This window comes from Hemiscyllium ocellatum, chromosome 44 (genome assembly GCF_020745735.1).
Source record: "Hemiscyllium ocellatum isolate sHemOce1 chromosome 44, sHemOce1.pat.X.cur, whole genome shotgun sequence".
Taxonomy (NCBI): Eukaryota; Metazoa; Chordata; class Chondrichthyes; order Orectolobiformes; family Hemiscylliidae; genus Hemiscyllium; species Hemiscyllium ocellatum.
In genome coordinates, this window is record NC_083444.1 from 21840977 (window position 1) to 21860607 (window position 19631).

At 48.0% G+C, this 19631-nt stretch overlaps 1 protein-coding gene across 1 annotated transcript in view; it reads left to right on the top strand.

The window, feature by feature from the left end:
• LOC132835295 (phospholipase D2-like) overlaps nucleotides 1-19631 on the top strand; it is a 93701-nt gene that overhangs the window by 43630 nt on the left and 30440 nt on the right. Inside the window, exons 8-14 of the mRNA XM_060854715.1 lie at nucleotides 4145-4237; nucleotides 6670-6822; nucleotides 9296-9445; nucleotides 9639-9722; nucleotides 11652-11730; nucleotides 16127-16237; nucleotides 17364-17537. Of these exons, the coding sequence (XP_060710698.1) occupies nucleotides 4145-4237; nucleotides 6670-6822; nucleotides 9296-9445; nucleotides 9639-9722; nucleotides 11652-11730; nucleotides 16127-16237; nucleotides 17364-17537 (844 nt within the window). The remainder of the gene's footprint in view (nucleotides 1-4144; nucleotides 4238-6669; nucleotides 6823-9295; nucleotides 9446-9638; nucleotides 9723-11651; nucleotides 11731-16126; nucleotides 16238-17363; nucleotides 17538-19631) is intronic.

Genomic DNA, 19631 nt, shown 5'->3' on the forward strand with positions numbered 1-19631 from the left:
CCTCTCTTCCCCCCGCTCTCTCTCTCCTCTCTCTCTCTCTCTCTCACTCTGTCTTCCTCTCACACTCTCTGTCTCTGTCTGTCTGTCTCTCTCTCTCTCTCTCTCTTTCAGTCTTCCTCTCTCATTCACTCTTTCTCTTTCAATGAACATAGAACAATACAGCGCAGAACAGGCCCTTTGGCCCTCGATGTTGCGCCGACCCGTGAACTATTCTCAGCTCGTCCCACTACACTATCCTAAAATCATCCATGGGCTTATCCAAGGACTGTTTAAATCTCCCTAATGTTGCTGAGTTGACTACATTAGCAGGCAGGGCATTCCACACCCTTAACACTCTCTGGGTAAAGAGCCTGCCTCTGACGTCGGTCTTAAATCTATCACCCCTCAATTTGAAATATGCCCCCTCATACAAGCTAACATCATCATCCTAGGAAAAAGTCTTTCACTGTCTACCGCATCTAATCCTCTGATCATCTTGTATATCTCTATTAAATCCCCCCTTAGCCGTCGCCTTTCCAATGAGAACAGACCCAAGTCTCTCAGCCTTTCCTCATAATACCTTCCCTCCAGACCAGGCAACATCATGGTAAATCTCCTCTGCACCTTTTGCCAATGCTTCCACATCCTTCCCAGAATATGGGGACCAGAACTGTACACAATATTCCAAGTGTGGCCATATCAACGTTTTGTATAGTTTAGATTAGGTTAGATTACTTACAGTGTGGAAACTTATAGTTGCAGCATGATATTGCAGTTCCGGAACTCAATCCCTCTACCAATGAAACCTAACATACCGTATGCTTTCTTAACAGCACTGTCCACCTGGGTGGCAACTTTCAGGGATCTATGTACATGGACTCTAAGATCCCTCTGTACATCCATAGTACCATTGACCCAGTACTCTGCCTTCCTGTTATTCTTCCCAAAGTGCATCACCTCACATTTAGCTGCATTGAACTCCATTTGCCACCTCTCAACCTAATTCTGCAGTTTATCCAAGTCCCCCTGCAACCTGTAACATTCTTCCAAAGTGTCCACTACTCCACCGACTTTGGTGTTATCTGCAAATTTACTGATCCATCCACCTATGCCTGCGTCTCAGTCATTTATAAAAATGACAAACAGCAGTGGTCCCAAAACAGATCCTTGTGGCACACCACTAGTAACCGGACTCCAGGCTGAATATTTTCCATCAACCACCACTTGCTGCCTTCTTTCAGAAAGCTAGTTTCTCATCCAAATTGCTAAATCACCCTCCATTCCATGCCTCTGTATTTTCTCCAACAGCCTACCATGTGGAACTTTATCAAAGGCTTTACTGAAGTCCATGTATACCACGTCAGCTGCCCTACCCTCTTCTACATGCTTGGTCACCTTCTCAAAAACCTCAGTGAGGTTTGTGAGACACAACCTGCCCTTGACTAATTCATGTTGACTATCTGAAATCACATTGTTGAATGCTAGATGATTATAAATCTTATCTCTTATAATCCTTTCCAAAACCTTTACTACAGCAGAAGTAAGGCTCACTGGTCTATAATTACCTGGGTCATCTCTGCTGCCCTTCTTGAACAAGGGCACAAAATTTGCAATCTTCCAGTCCTCAGTTATTAAACCCATAGACAATGTTGACTCAAATATCAAAGCCAACGGCTCTGCTATCTCCTCCCTAGCTTCCCAGAGAATCCTCGGATAAATCCCATCCGGCCCAGGGGACTTGTCTACTTTCACTCCTTCTAGAATTGATAACACCTGTGAGTAACTAACCTCAATCCTTTCTAGACTAATATCTCGTACCTCATTCTTCTCCTCTACAATATTCTCCTTTTCCTGAGTGAACACCAATGAGAAATGTTCATTTAACACCTCTCTGATCTCCACAGGGTCCACACTCAACTTCCCACTTCTGTCTTCGATTGGCCCTATTCCTACCCTAATCATCCTTTTATTCCTCACATACCTATAGAAAGCTTTAGAGTTGTCCTTTATTCTATTTGCTAAAGACTGCTCGTGTCCTCTCTTTACTCTTCTTCACTCTCTCTTTGAATCCTTCCTAGCTGATCTGTAACTCTCTATCGCCTCAGCTGTACCATCTTGTCTCGTCAATACATAAATCTCCTTCTTAACAAGAGATGCAATTTCTGTAGTAAACCAGTTTCCTTACCTTATCGGTTCCTCCCTGCCTGACAGGGACATACCTATCAAGGACATGCAATATCTGTTCCTTAAACCAGTTCCACATTTCGATTGTCTGCATACCCTGCATTTTGCTACCCCATTCTATGCATCCTAATTCTTGCCTAATCATGTTTCAATTGCCCTTGCCCCATCAATAACTCTTGACCTGTGGCATGTACCTATCCCTTTCCATCGTTAAACTAAATGTAACTGAATTATGGTCACTCTCTCCAAAGTGCTCACCTACAACTAAATCAAACACCTAGCCTGGTTTATTACCAAGCGTGAGATCTAGTGTGGCCTCCCCTCTTGTTGACCCTTCGACATATTGTGTCAGGAAACCCTCCTGTACACATTGGATAAAAACTGATCCATCCGACATTCTAGAATTACAGCATTTCTAGTCAATGTTGGGGAAGTTAAAGTCCCCGATAATGACCACCCTGTTCCTTTCACTCCTACCCAGAATAACTGCTAATCCTCTCCTCCACCTCCCTGGAACTCTGCAGAGGCCTATAAAAAAAAACTCCCAGCAGTGTGACCTCTCCTGTTTCTAACCTCAGCCCACAATATCTCAGTAGACGAGTCCTCATCTAAAGTTCTCTCCGCCACCGTTACACTATCCTTGACTAACAGGGACACACCTCCTCCTCTTTTACCATTTTGCCTGTTCTTAATGAAAGGCCTAAACCCTGGAACCTGCAACATCCATTCCTGACCCTACTCTATCCATGTCTCCGAAATGGCCACAACATCGAAGTCCCAGGTACCTATCCATGCTGCAAGCTCACCTACCTTATTTCGGATGTTGGTGTTGGAAGTAGACACACTTCAAACCAGTTTGCTGTCTGCCAGCACATTCCTATGACCCTGAAATCCTGTCCCTGTCTTCCCTACTCTCATCCTCCTGTGCAACGCAACTACACCTCCAGTTCCCATCCCCTGCTGAGCTAGTTTAAACCCACCCGAATGGCACCAGCAAATTTCCCACCCAGGATATTAGTACCCCTCTGGTTCAAGTGAAGACCGCCCTGTTTGTAAAGGTCCCACCTTCCCCAGAATGAGCCCCAATTCTCCAAGTACCTGAAACCCTCCCTCCTGTACCATCCCTGCAGCCACATGTTCAGTTGATATCTCTCCCTATTCCTTGCCTCACTATCACGTGGCGCAGGTAATAAGCCAGAGATAACAATCTGTTCTAGCCCTCAGCTTCCAGCCTAGCTCCCTGAAATCCTGCCTTACATCCCTATCCCTCTTTCTAAGTATGTCGTTCATACCTACGTGAGGCTTGAGGCTTGTCACCCTCTCCCTTCAGGACCCCAAAGGTACGATCCAAGTCGTCAGTCTTCCTCTCACTCTCCATGTGTCTCTGTCTGTCTGTCTGTCTGTCTGTCTGTCTCTCTCTCTCTCTCCCTCTCTCTCTCTCTCTCTCTCTCTCTTCCCCCCCCCTCGCTCACTCTGTCTCTCTCTCTCTCTTTCTCTCTCACTCTGTCTCTCTCCCCCTCGCTCACTCTGTCTCTGTCTTTCTGTCTCTCTCTATCTGTCTCTCTCTATCTGTCTTTCTCTCTCCCTCTGTCTTCCTCCCTTATTCTCAATCTTTCTTCCTCTCTCTCTGCCTTCCCCCTCTCTCTCTTCTCTCTGTCTCTCACTCTCTCCGTCTCTCTGACTGTGTGTGTCTCTCTCTCTCTCTCTCTCTCTCTGTGCGTGTGTGTCTGTCTGTCTGTGTCTCTCTCTCTCTCTCTCTCTCTCTCTCTGCCTTCCACTCTCTCTCTCATAACAGGCACTGATTCATTCCATGGGCTGTAGCTGGCAGTTGTTTGTTGTTAATGGGAAGTCTCAGTGTGGAGGGAGTTCTGCTCCCATGCAGCAACCTGTGCGTGCAGAGAGACTCGTTTCAGTGATAGTTGTGGGGAACCCCGCGAGCTGCCCGGTGGGACAGTGTTTAATTTCCACACTCTGTTCACAGGGAGGCGATGATTGTGAAGCGATCTGGGGGTCACCGAATTCCTGGTCTAAACTGCTGTGGGCGACATAAAATCTGCTATCAGTGGTCAAAGAGGTCAGTCCAGTTTGAAACCTTCTACACTTGGTAAAATGAAGACATCACAAATGTATGGATGAACTGACCTTTCAGCCCGTGTCCTACAGTCGGGAGTGGCCTGCTGTGTCTGTGGACAGGAGCTGATACTGAGATACGCACACGTGGGACTGGACAATACAATTCGGGAGTGAATCCTTCCCTTTTGGAGAATTTTTGCTGCAGCTTTTCCCTTCGTACTCAGACAGATCCAGGAGCATCAAGTTTAAAACAGTCACAGCAGTTTATATTGGAGATGGGGAAAGAGGGGGCTATTAGGTTGGCACGTGGGCTGGTGGGATGAGACATTGCCATGGTGAGAGCCCTGGGGGAACCACAGGCTCTTGTCAAGTGCATTTTGGTGCAAGATACAGTGAGAAGTGTTATATAGTGTCGCTGTCATCTGGCGTTATCATAAAATGCAGAGAAATAAAGCAAAATCTAAAGGCCGAAGAATAAAGAACTGATGAAGAAGTGTTCAGCTTTGCGGTCCTTCTGGCTAAGTGCTGGCCCACAGGCCTGACAGCCAGGCACGAGTCCCCTTTGCTGTGTCATTGTCGCTGGAATGCAAGTTGCCACCTCGCATCCAACCTTGCGCTTGGGCGGCACGGTGGCTCAATGGTTAGCACTGCTGCCTCACAGTGCCAGGGATCCGAGTTCGGGCAACTGTCTCTGAGAGGTTTGCACATTCTCCCCGTATCTGCATGGGCTTCCTTCAGGTGCTCTGGTTCCCTCCCACAATCCAAGGCATGCAGGTTAGGATGGATTGGTGATACTAAATTGCCCCATAGTGTCACAGAGATGTGTAGGCTAGGTGCATATGTTTAGGGGGTAAATTTAGAGTAAGAGGGGAGGGGAATGGGTCTGGGTGGGTTGCTCTTCGGAGGGTCGGTGTGGACTTGTTGGGCCGAAGGGCCTGTTTCCACACTGTGGGGATTTTAAAAAAAGAATTCATACAAAGCAGGAATTGATTGTTTGAAATTTAGCATTCTTGCATGGTTCCAAATGGGCTGTGAGACAAAATCTTCGCCAACATTCTGTCTTTCAGCAACATTGCACGGTATTGTAACATTCTTATCATTCCCAACGTTATGTCAACCATGAATAACAATTCCTTCCCACGCTGTTACATGTGTTTCCTGTCTGCTTGAGTAAACCACTTTTCCTCCCAGTATTTTATGACTTTTACAAATGAAAGAACACTTTACAAATGAAGTAAATTGAGTTATTTATTTTTGTAAAGTATTATTCCCTTTTGAGATTTAGCATTCTTGCAAAATGCAGTGGACAGCGAAGAAGGTTACCTCAGATTACAGCAGGATCTTGACCAGATGGGCCAATGGACTGAGAAGTGGCAGATGGAGTTTAATTCAGATAAATGAGAGGCGCTGCATTTTGGGAAAGCAAATCTTAGCAGGACTTATACACTTAATGGTAAGGTCCTAGGGAGTGTTGCTGAACAAAGAGACCTTGGAGTGCAGGCTGTTAGCTCCTTGAAAGTGGAGTCGCAGGTAGATAGGATAGTGAAAAAGGCATTCGATATGCTTTCCTTTATTGGTCAGAGTATTGAGTACAGGAGTTGGGAGGTCATGTTGTGGCTGTACAGGACATTGGTTAGGCCACTGTTGGAATATTGCATGCAATTCTGGTCTCCTTCCCTGGATGTTGCCAGGGTTGGAGGATTTGAGCTATAGGGAGAGTCTGAACAGGCTGGGGTGTTTTCTCTGGAGCGTCTGAGGTTGAGGGGTGAGCTTATAGAGGTTTACAAAACCGTGAGGGGCATGGATAATATGAATAAAGTCTTTTCCCTGGGATCGGGAGTCCAGAACTAGAGGGCATGGCTTTAGGGTGAGAGGGGAAAGATATATAAAAGACCTTCGGGGCAACATTTTCACACAGAGGGTGGTACCTGTATGGAATGAGCTACCAGAGGAAGTGGTGAAGGCTGGTACAATTGCAACATTTAAGAGGCATTTGGATGGGTATATGAATAGGAAGGGTTTGGAGGAATATGAGCCGGGTGCTGGCAGGTGAGACTAGATTGGGTTGGGATATATGGTCGACATGGATGGGTTGGATCAAGGGTCTGTTTCCGTGCTGTACATCTCTCTGACTGCAAGAGATGAAATGTCTCGATTACCAGCGATAATAGTTTGGTTCAGGGATGTGTAGTTTGGATGCATTAGTCAGGGGAAAATATTGGATAGGGGAATGGGTCTGGACGGGTTACACTTCGGAGGACCGGTGTGGACTTGCGGGCCGAATGGCCTGTTTCCACACTGTGGGCATTCCACTGGGAAAAACATACTCGAGTTCAGTGCCGATGCATGGTTTAGAGCTGTTACATTGGAGATGGCTGAAGCCATTTCAGAGATATTCTGTTGCTTAGGAGTAACTTGTCCTTTTTCTTCCAGGTGGATTGTCATAAAAGATTCTTTCCTTCTGTACATGAGGCCTTCGAACGGGATCATCTCCTTTGTGCTTCTGTTTGACAAGGGGTTCAACGTCCAAGTTGGTAGCAAGGAAACAGGCACGAAATATGGAGTGATGATTGAAAATCTGTCCAGGTTCAACCTCTTGTCCTTTTTGATCTGTTACCCCAGTCTCTCTCTTTCTCTTTCTTGGAGGGGGATAGGGACAGAAGGAGGCCATTCAGCCGCCCCGGCACCCATCCTACCATTTGAAGTGGGTTCCCCCTTTCAGAGAGAGGCTGCCTCAGGTGGGCCCCATATACTGCCTACACCCAAATAAGATCTACTATAAGTTGCTCCAAAACAAAATCGTGGAGACATTCTATGAATTTGTTTTCTTGAGATCCACCACCAACCTGATTTTCCCTGTCCACCTGCGGATTGAAGGTCCCACCCATGATTTTTGTAATAGTCCCTTTTCTTGTATGGATTTTCTAGCTCCTGATTTATCTTCTGCCCCACATCCTGACTACTGTCGGGAGGCCAGTATATAATTGCCATCAGGGTCAATTATACAATCCATACAGTATGGAAACAGGCCCTTCGGCCCAACACCGACCCTCCGAAGATTAACCCACCCAAACCCGTTCCCCTACCCTGCATTTACCTTGCGCTAAGAGGCAGCAGTGCTAACCACTGAGTCACCGTACCACCCCAAATAAGTGTGGGCCATTCAGTCCTTTAAGGTAGTTCTGCCATTCAATAAGGTCAAGGGTAGTCTATGGCTGACCTCCCTTTACCCACGTCCCTTAATAATTGTGCTTACTCGGAATTTATCGATCTTAGATTTAAAATTAACAACTGATACAAAATGCACTGAGTTTGTGGAAGGAAGTACCTCCCTTTGTGTGGGGAAGGTTTAGGGTGAGAATGGAAAGATATAAAAGCAACTTTTTCACGCAGAGGGTGGTATGTGTATGGAATGAGCTGCCAGAGGAAGTGGTGGAGGCTGGTACAATTACATTTTAAGAGGCATCTGGATGGGTATATGAATAGGAAGGAATTGGAGGGATATGGGCCAAGTGCTGGCAGGTGGTTTGGACCGAAGGGTCTGTTTCGGTGCTGTACATCTCTATGATTCTAAGTACTTCCTAATATCTCTCATTAAACAATCTGGCCCTAATTCTCAAGCTATGTCCCCTAGTTCTAGAATGCTTTGTCTTTTCCTGTTAATATCCTGAAGACTTTGATCCAATTGCCTCTTCATCATCCAAATTCTCGGGAAGGCAGGCCTAATTTGCATAAACCTCTCCTCCTAACTGAGTCCCTGGAGTCTTTGGGACTCTGAGCAGGGACATTGGGAGGTGGTGAAGTCTGAGACAGCAATGGAGCTCCCAAATGTTGACAACTCTCACTGATGTTGCAATAATATTCAAGCCTCAAAATGAGTTGGCGCTTTGGTTGGGTGAGGAAGGGTGTGGATGAGGTATCGGTGATGTGGAATTCAAGGTTTGGGAAGACCTGACAGAGAAATCGTCTTTGACGAAGAGAGGTGGTGACTGGACAGAACAGTAGTGTTCACATGGACATTTCCCTGGAGTATCGGGTCGGTTTTGGTCCCCTTCAGGAGCAGCGTTGGAGCCAGATCAGAGGAGGTTCACTCGATTAAATCTGGAAGTCGGTGTTTGCCTCCCAAAGAGAGGTTGAGCAGTTTAGGCTTATACTCTCTGGACAGGATTGGAGAGGAGATCTAATTGAGCAATAAAAGATTCTGAAGGACATTGACCAAGTAGACGTAGAGAGGACATCTCCTCATGTGGGGTAATCTAGAATGAGGAGTCACAGTTTTAGGATAAGGGGGAGCAGATTTATAACAAAGGAATTGAAGAACTGTTTCTCTTGAGGATTTGTGAATCTGTGGAATTCAGTACCCCAGAGTGAGGTGGATGCTGGGACTCTGAGTAAATTTAAGGATGGATTTTTAAAATTAGTAATGGGTTGAAGGGCTATGGGGAGAAAGACCGGAAAGTGGAGTTGAGGCTAAGATGAGTTGAGGCAGTGCAGGCTGGAGGGGCTGAATGGGCTCCTACTCCTAAAAGCTCTTTTGTTCTTGATGGACTGGTTGGACCTGTTTCTGAGCCACGCCTCCGTAGTCGTGAGGAAGCCCCAGTGTCATTCTTGACTGTCATTTTCTTTTTAAATTACTCATTCACAGGATGAGGGTATTGCTGGCTGGGTAGTGTTCATTGTCTGTCCCTAATTGCCCAGAGGGCAGTTAAGAGTCAACCACATTGTCTCGAGTCACATGTAGGCCAGATCAGTTAAATATGGTCATTTGAACGATATTCGTGAACCAGATGGGTTATTCTGACAATAGTCGTCATTAGACTCTTAATTCCAGATTTTTCTTTTCCCCCTTTTTATTGAATCAAATTCCACCATTTGCCGTGGTGGGACTCAAACATCGGCCCCCAGAGCGTTCCCTGGGTCTCAGCGATAGTACCCCTGAGCCATTGTCTTCCCTGGAACCTCCAGCAAAAAGCTCCTTCAGGCACTCTCTGACAGTGATCAGTCCGACAGCAACACCCTCGTCTGTATTAATGCTATTCTTTTTGTGTCTTGCCCTAAGGACTCTGATCATTAAATGCAGCAGCTATAGGCAGGCCTGTTGGTGGAAACAGGAGATAACTAATCTGGCTGAGAGACACGCCCAGGATTTCCTCACCGAGCACCGCTTTGACTCCTTTGTCCCCGCTCGACACGACATCCAGACGCGATGGTAACTATCCAGCAGCCTCCTGGCTACACTCTGTTTCATTTTCCATCTGAGTCCTCCAGGTAAACTCCAGCGGATGGTCAACCATGATCGTATTGAACATTGCAGGAGACCAGGTTTCTGTGAAGGGGGAGCAGGCTCAAAAGGGATGAATGGCCAACTCACACTCCTGTTTTCTGTGTCTTTTTGTTTGGAGGTTTGTGAATGGCAGTGAATACTTCTCTGCTGTCGCTGATGCTTTGGAGCAAGCCAAGGAAGACATTTTCATTGCGGATTGGTGGTGAGTGAGTTGATTTTGTTTTTGTGTGTGTGGGTATAATTTTCCATCGTAGAATTCTTCAGAGCAGGTGGAGACCATTTGGCCCATCATATTCGGGCCAGCTCCTCAAACACGCTATCCATTGAGTGCATTGCTTCCCTCCACCACCATTATCCAGCTATTTCTGAGATCTCCCCTCAGAAAGTTGCAAAACACCCCAACTTCCCGCAGGGAACAAAACAAACAAATTCTCTTCATTTGCTGATTGTCTTCAACCTGTGACCCTTGGTTCTTGATCCTTTTGGGAACGATTTATCTCTGTGTTCGCTCTGGCTCAGCCCCTCGTGATTTTGAACAGCTTGAAGAAATCTCCTCTCCACTTTCTCATCTCTCAGCAAGAGTATTCCCAATCTCTCTCGGTCACCAATGTTCCCCATCCCTGCAAACCACTCTCTGCAATCTATTGCACATCCTTCCTCATGCTTCCTGCACTTGAGGGTCTGCAGGAGAAAGTTAAAAATGCATTTTAGCTGTTAGCAAAACAGATTTTAGCAAAGAAACCCAAACATGTAAATAGAAATCAGGAATTTTCAGCATTGCTTCGTCTGAGGCCCACTGAAGATGTTATCTAACATGGTGATGAAACGTCTGGAAATTAACCTTCCAGCTCAGCGAGCAAACCTACATTCAAAACCTCAAACTGAGCTACAAATCTTCTCAAAACTCGCTAAGGTTTGAGCTTCTTTGTGATTCTGGCTGTCTATTTATTCATGGGGTTTGTGCATCGCTGTTGTGCCACTGATCAATGCTGGTCCTGAATTATCCAGGAAGCGGTTAAGAGTCAACCACGTAGGCCCGGTTCTGGGCTCACATGTACACCAGACTGGGTCAGGGTGACACATTTTCTTTCCTAAAGGACATAAGTGACTCAGATGGGTTTTTTATTCTAACTTTGGTCATTATTAGACTCTTAATTCAAGATTGTTATTAAATTCAAATCCCAGCCTCCGGCTTGGTACAATTCCAACCCAGGTCCCAGCACATTCGCGGTGTTTCTGAGAGAGCTTTGTGAAAATACAAGTAGAGTGGAAAAGGGTAGTACTGGAAAAGCACAGCAAGTCAGGCAGCATCCAAGGAGCAGGAGAGTCAACGTTTCAGGAATAAGCCCTTCATCAGGAATAGGGAGGGGAAAAGGGCTGAGAGATAAATGGGTTAGTGGGGTTTGGGCTTGGGGGGGGGACAGGAGGCTGGGAAGTGATAGGTTAATGCAGGTGGCGGGGGGGAGGATGTGGTGATGTTGATAGGCCGGTGGGGAGGGTGGAGCGGATCGGTGGGAAGGAAGATGGACGGGTGGGACAGGCCAAGAGGATGGGGGAGGGGGGGTGGGTGAGGGTGGGGATGAGGAAACTGGCCAAGTCGATGTTGATGCCATGTGGTTGGACGATCCCAAAGTGGAACTCCACATCTACTTCACCGGTTTCCAAATCTCCCCTCACCCAACCTCATCCCAGATCTAACCCTCCAACCCAGCACCACCCTCTTGACCTGTCCTACCTGTCCACCTTCCTTCCCACCTATCCACTCCATCTTCTCCTCTGACCAATCATCATCAACCTTCCACCTACATTCACCTATTCCCTTCCCTCCCCCCACCTCCATCCCCCTATTTATCTCAGCCCCCTTTTCCTCCATATTATTCATGAAGGGCTTATTCCCCAAATGTTGACTCTCCTGCTCCTCGGATGCTGCCCGACCTGCTGTACTTTTCCACCCTTTTCCTGCTCCGGCATCTGCCATCCATGCTTTCTCCTGACAATGCAACTCCCCTGACCCTTCGTCCTGATCTTAATGCCCTCCTGTCCTGCCCAGGGTCACCAGTTGTCCTTTAGTAAGCCGTGTGGAGCAATGATTTTCTGGATTATGCTGACTCCCATCGCTTCTCATTTGTAGGCTGAGTCCTGAGATCCACCTCAAGAGACCTGCCAGGAGCAACTACTGGAGACTGGACAGGCTTCTGAAGCGTAAGGCAGTGAGTAAGGCGTTGGGCAAAGGGACGCCAGGGCTTTACCATTTTCGCACGGGTGCACAGGTTCAAAGATTTTCAGAATGTGGGCATCATTCAGTCCAGTGTTCGCCCCTCATTCCTGGTCAGCTGCAAACTGAGTGGCTTGTGAGAGCCATTTTAGAGGTCAGTTAAGAGTCAGCCATGTTGCAGCTCAACGTGTCGGCCCAGAATGGGTATGGAGGGAAGATTGCCCTCCCTGAAGGGCATGAGTGAACCAGATGGGTTTCACGGTCAGTCAAGGATAGTCTCATTGTCACTGGCGCTAAAGCAAGCCTTCAGTTACAGATTTATTCCAATGGCATGAATGGGATTCAATCCAGTGTCTCCAAAACGTGATCCCCTGGATTATTCACCCATCATCCCTGGAGGACTTGAGTGACATGAGTTGATTGGAGAAATCGGGGCGTCGTTGCTGGAGGAGAAGAGGGGATTTGTTGGAGGTATTCCTGACAAGAGTAGAGAGAGAGAGAGACACAGTTTCCATTATTGAGGTGACCAAGAGCCAGAGGGCTCCTGATTTAAGGTAATCATCACAATAACATTGATAGGATGAAAGAATGTCTGTGTGCAGCGAGTGTTGAGTACACACACTCTTAGCCCTGATCTCCAGCATCTGCAGTCCTAACCACAGGCCCTGGAGTACACTACCTGAGTCGGGGATGTGGGGTGGGGGGGGTGTGTGGAAACAGACTCGGTTCAGAGGGGCATTGGATCTACAGAGATAAAATAGCAAAGTTGAGTTGGGGTGGTGTCGGAGAGCTACTTTTTTCAAGGGCTAGCATGAGTATGACCTGCTGAGTGGCCTCTTTGCGTGCGTTAACAGTTCCAGAAATCAAGGGGCTTTGGAGCAAGGGGACAGTCGTGGGACTGGCAATAGTGCTGTTGTTAGATGTTGTTTTGTTTCTGTCCTGTGCCCTAAAGCTGAGGGCAACACCTAAGTGTTGTCCTCACGATACGATTCTGGTGATGGAACAGGCGAGTCCCCCACAGTGGTTTCAGAAGAAGGGTCTCCCTTCCCTTGTTTGAGTTTATTTGAAGGTTACGCCCTAATACAAACCTACACAGGTCTTACAAGAAGTCAACTCAAACCGTGAGACTTCACCCTGATGAAAAAGGTCCCTGCCAACGGGAGTCTCGAATCTTATTGGCGGGCAGCACATATGTCCCTCTCTATAGCAGCCCCTGGATTGGCAGGAGGGCAGAGTGACCACTGAACCAGCCTGTCCATGGCAGAGCGAGCTTACAGCGGAAAGTAGTACTCAGCAGGTCTGGCCGAGTCTGGGTGAGTGCTGTTGACCTCCCTGACTTCCCGTCAGCAATTAGCAAGGTCAAGGGGCTTTAGCGATGGACAGGATTAGAAAAAGGGACGAGGGTGAGGTGGGTAGTAGAAGAGATGAGGGGATTATGGCACAGCGCAAGAGGAAGTGGCACTGGCACAAACCAAGGCATCCCAGCTGAAAGGGTAGGGAGGACAGGTTTCCTTCCCCTGTGGACAGTGATGAAGCAGATGGGTTTACAAAGTAACTGTTCATAGCCACATCAATTAAAAACAGCGTAAAGGTGTCTGGAATGAGCAGGTCACACCAAAACAGAACATAGGAGCAGGAGTAGGCCATTCAGCCCTTTGAGCCTGCCCGTCCATTCAGTATGCTCATGGCTGGTTACCCAACTCAGTGCCGTGTTCCCATTCTCTTCCCTCTTTGAACCCTTTAGCCCGAAGGATAATAGCTCTCTGCTCTTTGAAAATCTTGAGTGTTTTAGCTTCCTGTGGCAGTGAATACTCAGGCTCACCATTCTCTGGGTGAAGACCTTCAGAGAGATGGACAGCACAGAAACAGACCCTTTGGTCCAACTGGTCCATACCAACCAGATAGCCTAACCTCATCGAGTCCCATTTGCCAGCACTTGGTCCATATCCTTCCAAACCCTTCCTGTTCATATACCCATCCAGATGCCTTTTAAATGCTGTAATTGTACCAGCTTCCACAACTTCCTCTGACAGCTCATTCCATACACGTACCACCCTCTGCGTGAAAAAGTTGCCCCTTAGGTCTCTTTTATATCTTTCCCCTCTCACCCTAAACCTCTAGTTCTGGACTCTCCCCACCCCAGGGAAGAGACTTTGTCTATTTATCCCATCCATGCCCCTCATGATTTTGTAAACCTCTATAAGGTCACCCCTCAGCCTCCGACGCTCCAGGGAAAACAGCCCCAGCCTATTCAGCCTCTCCCTGTTGCTCAAACCCTCCAACCCTGGCAACATCCTTGTAAATCTTTTCTGAACCCTTTCAAGTTTCACAACATTCTTCCGATAGGAAGGAGACCAGAATTGCACGCAATATTCCAACAGAGGCCTAACCAATGTCCTGTACAGCCGCAACATGACCTCCCAACTCCTGTACTCAATACTCTGACCAATAAAGGAAAGTATACCAGACGCTGTCTTCACTATCCTATTGACTTTCCTCCCCTCAGTTCTAAATTGGCTGTCCTATAAACTCAGATTATGCCTCCCTCCCCTTGTTCCAGACTCCGCAGTCATCGGGAATATCCTTTTAACGTTTACCCTGCCTAATCTTGAGAGTTGTACAGGTTTCTGAGAGAGCTCCTCTCATTCTATAAACTCATCTTTGGTTATGCGGAAAGGTTAGGCAGACTGGGCTCATTACCTCGCGTATTGAGGAAGATGAGGGGGTGGCTTGATTTCAAGTTATGATGTCAAATCTGTTCAGGATAAGATGGACATGGGATGGTCTCTGTTGTGGAGGTGGATGGGGTATGGAGTGGGGGAGCGCTCAGAGGACAGAAACTCCAGAACTGGGGGGGGGGGGGGGATTTGGGTTTCCCCCACACTTCTCTTTGGAACTCTCTGGTTCGTGGGGAGGGTAGCAGGCGATGAGTCGGTGAATATTTTTGAGGTGACTTGGATCAATTATGGTCAGGCTGAGGAATCGGGGGTTATCGGGGCCGGGGTAGGGGGTTGGGATGGGGCGAGGGGGCTGCGGGGGAGTGGTATGGGGGTCCGATGGATAGGAATGTGGAATCGAAAACACAAACTGATTGACCACATGCGTATTGAGTGGCGGAGCAGGCTAGAAAGGCTGATTGGCCTTTTTCTGCTCCTAATTTGAAGGGATGTGTGAGCTGGAGAAGCTCAACAGGTCCAGCAGCATCTGTGGCGAGAAAACCAGATGTTAATGTTTTGAGTGTGGGATGATTCTTCAGAACCATGTTTCCCCAGCATCTGCAGGACTTCGGGTTCCCATGTAATAATAATTTCCTGGTGAACACCCCTGAGACTCCCTTTCAATTCCATAATTATGAGTTGAGTTTTAATCTCACCAGCCGTTGGAGTGGAACTTGAGCTCAGTTGCATTTGCCTCGGGTTATTTATTATTGCGAATTCCTCACACGAGTGGTCCACGGGACGGGGATCTTCAGTGACAAGGCTAGATTGGAGAGGTCAGGACTGTTCTCCTTAGAGGAAGAGATTTGATCAATGTGCTCAACGTCACCAGGAATGTGGACAGCATTGATAGGCAGGTCCTGCTCCTGTTGGAGGAAGGCAGAAAGCCAGGAGGCACTTGAGAAAGAGAATGAAGATAACACTGAGTGAGATTAAAGGGTTTGCGGTCTCTGAAGCCTCTCGATTTTTGTTTCCGATGCCTGGAAGGAGATTCCACACGGAATCTCTGCAGATTTTAAGGTGCTGTCCTGAACCTGAATGACCCTTAGTCACAGAAGGTTAATCCAACCCTTAACTTTTGTCAGTCGGAAGAGAAACTGTTAACATTTCAATCCAACCCGACTCTGGTTTCTGTCCCCACAGACCCCCGGAGACCCGCGGGTTTCCCCACAGACACCCGGTGACCCGCGGGTTTCCCCACAGACCCCCGGAGACCCGCGGGTTTCCCCACAGACACCCGGTGACCCGCGGGTTTCCCCACAGACACCCGGTGACCCGCGGGTTTCCCCACAGACACCCGGAGACCCGCGGGTTTCCCCACAGAGACTCGGAGACCCGCGGGTTTTACACCACTTGCTGCTTTAATTGAAACTCTCCTGCATCTGGAGTATTTTGTTTTGATTATTGATTATTCTCTCTCCCTGTCTCCCTCTCCCTGTTTCCCTCCCTGTTTCTCTGTCTCTCTCCCTGTCGCTCTGTCTCCCTCTCCCCGTCTCCCTCTCCCCGTCTCCCTCTCCCTGTCTCTCTGTCTCCCTCCCTGTCTCTCTGTCTCCCTCCCTGTCTCTCTCCCTGCTTCCCTGTCGCTCTGTCTCTCTCCCTGTCACTCTCCCTCTCTTTCTTTCCCCCCCTCCCGCCCCCCAACCCTCCTCTCCTCCTTCCCCTTCCTGTCTCCAGGAACAGGGTGTGAAGATATTTGTGCTGTTGTATAAAGAGGTGGAACTTGCCTTGGGCATTAACAGCGGGTACAGCAAGCGAACACTGACAGCGCTGCACTCAAATATCACGGTAGAGTCTCTTCCAAGTATGCGACGGTTTGTTGTATGTGAACTCATTGACCCTCTGCACGGTAGGTTTCTCCATCACAGTAAAGACTGCTGTGAGAGTTACAGCCCAAAATGGGGAAGTCTCATTCCAACATGGAGAGAGACCCTTCAGCCCTTGGCCGAGAGTGAGCTATCAGTGAGTCTGTCAGGGCTAAAGCTATTCATGTCTTGAGGAACTCTGTTTTAAGGACTGGAGGGTGCACATGTGTAGCTCCTGATTCTCGGATTAAGGAGCTCTTGCTGTTCCCACTTTGGGTTTGGAGGTCCTCCCCACAAACATCTTTACAACCAGAAGACACAGGAGCAGAAACTAGGCCATTCAGCCCATCAAGCCTGCTTCACCATTCAATCATGGCTAGTAAGGTTCTCAACCCCATTTTCCTGCTGTCTCCCTGTAACCCTGGATTCCCTTATACTCAAGAACCTATCTACCTCCGTCTTAAATATACCTAATGACCTGGCCCCCACAGCCCTCTGTGACAGTGAATCCCACAGATTCCCCACTCTCTGGCTGAAGATGTTTCTCCTCATCTCTGTTCGAAAGACTCTTCCCTTTACTTTGAGGCTGTGCCCTCGGGACCAGGTCTCTCTTCCCAATGGGAAACATCTTCTCAACATCTTTAAGCCATGCCGTCCAATCCCACCGTGTACCTGGCCCTCACAGACAGCTCATTCACAATGTTGAGAGAGTTGTGTTTCTCTGTCTGTTATCTGTCTCAAGTCCAGAAACTTCCCTGCAAGCCGAAGTGCTCTCTTTCTCTCTCTCGCTGACACTCTCTCTTGCTCTCCCTCTTGCGATCTCTCACTCACTTTCTCGGGCTCTCTCACTCTCTCTCTGGCTCTCTTGCTCACTTCCTCTCGCTGTGTCTGTCTCGCTGTATCTATCTCACGCTCTCGCTTGCTGTCTCGCTCGCACTTTTGCTCTGTCTCTCGCTTGCTCTCTCTCTGTCTCTCTTGATCTCTCGCACTCTTGCTCTCTCGCCCGCGCTCCCATGTTCTTGCTCACGCGCTGAGTCGCATTCTCTTTCGCGCTCTCGTTCTTGTTCGCTATCTCTCTCTCTCACACTCTGTTGGTTCCCCTCGAACAGGTGATGAGGCACCCAGATCATGTCTCCTCAACAGTGTTGCTCTGGGCCCACCATGAGAAACTGGTCATCGTCGATCAATCGTTGGCCTTCCTGGGAGGGTTGGACCTGGCCTACGGCAGGTGGGATGACCAGGACTATCGCCTGACCGACCTGGAAGCTCCCCGATCTCAGCCGGTATGTGCAGCTGCCTCCTTCGTGATTGATCTGTTGTCCTCCGTCCTTTTCATGTTTCCCCATCCCCCTCTCCTCACCGCCTCTGCTCTTCATCGTCACCAATTTTGTATTTTTTTGTTTCCCGTTTGTGCATGGGATGTGTCTCTTATGGGGTTGAAAGGGCTAATGCCGAGCAGTGTCACAAGCACCAACTTGATATACAGAACAACCTCGATTATCTGAACAAGGCAGGTTGGGAATATTTTGTTTGGACAACTGATTGTTTGGACAACTCATCGGGGTTCCGGTGGCAGTGGCAATAGCAGGATCAGGGTTGCCATGGCGATACTATTCCTGTTCCCATTGCCAGCCCAGGCGGCCTGCTCTTACTGTGCTTTTATTTAAGTTTAATAAAATTTTTTAAGGGATCTTGTGATCTCGTTTGGATAATCCGAAATTCAGATAATTGATGTTCGGATAACAGACGTTGTTCTGTATCCTCCATTTCGGTCTCCTTATTTGAGGAAGGATGTTCTGGCGAAGGAGGGGATTGGACCAAAGGTTGACCAGACTGACACCGGGGATGACAGAACTGATGTATAAACAGACTCTCCATCAGTTAGGACTATATTCCCCAGGGTTTGAGAAATGTGGTGGGGGCTAGGGGAATCTCCTAGAAATCTATAAAATTCTAACAGGACCAGACAGGGTAAATACATTGAGGATGTCCCCAATGACTAGATACTCCAGAACCTGGGGGTCGCAGTTTAAGGATATAGGGTGGGCCATTTTGGGTGCAGATGAGGAGAAATATCTTCCCCCAGAGAGTGAAAAGCCTGTGGAACTCTCTTCCACAGGAAGCAGTTGAGGCCAAAGCATCTCACTTTTTCAAGAAGGTTCCTTGGGCTGAAGAGATCAAAGAGCATGGGGAGATTGGCAGGAACAGAGCACTGAGTTGGAGGATATAGAATGGTGACGAAGACTGAATGGCCTCCTCTTGTTCTTGCGTTGCTATAAACTTGGGGTCTCGAAGGAAGGCAGCCTATAGTCCACCTCATACAGTCCTTAACTGGATACGGCCTGAAAAGTTCCTTCCCCAAAGGGCATTCATGAGCTTAGGTGGGTTTGTGTGGCCAATCGATGATTGCTTTCACTGAAGTGGCCTTATCAATCCCAGGGTTTTTAATGAATTTTACTGGTTTGAGCCCGTCATCCCAAAGTGGGTTTCCAGTCCAGTCACACCATCGTTACGACAACATTTAGACAGACACATGAACAGACAGGGAATAGAGGGTTAGCTGCCTGCCACATGCTGAAAAGCCTGTTTCTGGGTTGTACTGTCCTCTGCTCTATTTTCTGTCATTGGGTCACATGTACCCACCCCCCAAAAAAACACAGAGTATATATACCTCAATTTATTCAAGGGCGGCACGGTGGCACAGTGGTTAGCACTGCTGCCTCACAGTGCCAGAGACCTGGGTTCACTTCCCGCCTCAGGCGACTGACTGTGTGGAATTTGCACGTTCTCCCCGTGTCTGCGTGGGTTTCCTCCGGGTGCTCCGGTTTCCTCCCACAGTCCAAAGATGTGCGGGTCAGGTGAATTGGCCATGCTAAATTGCCCGTAGTGTTAGGTAAGGGGTATGGATGGGTTGCGCTTCGGCGAGTCGGTGTGGACTTGTTGGGCCGAAGGGCCTGTTTCCACACTGTAAGTAATCTAATCTAATAACACAAGCTGTTATAAATTGGGGGATATCCTAAAATAATGAGGCTTACCCTGTCACAAGCAGCAGTTAAATGATCAGTTAGCCTCTCCCACTGATGAGACTTCTATTCACTTAAATAAGAGTTGGTGGAAGCTGTCAGTAGGAACCATCTCCACTGTATACAGGTTTCGTAATAAGTAGCGATACACTTAAGGTTACTTTAAAGTTGCTAGATGTTCAGATAATATGTTTAACGATAGCACTTTGCATAAATATTTCTGAAAATAGTGGCTGCAGGATTTTTTTTTACCACATCCAGCCAGAAAGGCAAGGCAGGGCCTCAGTTTAATTTCTCTGAAAGATTGACCCCCCCCCACCAGCCCCCAACAGTGCAGCACTCTCTTGGCGCCGA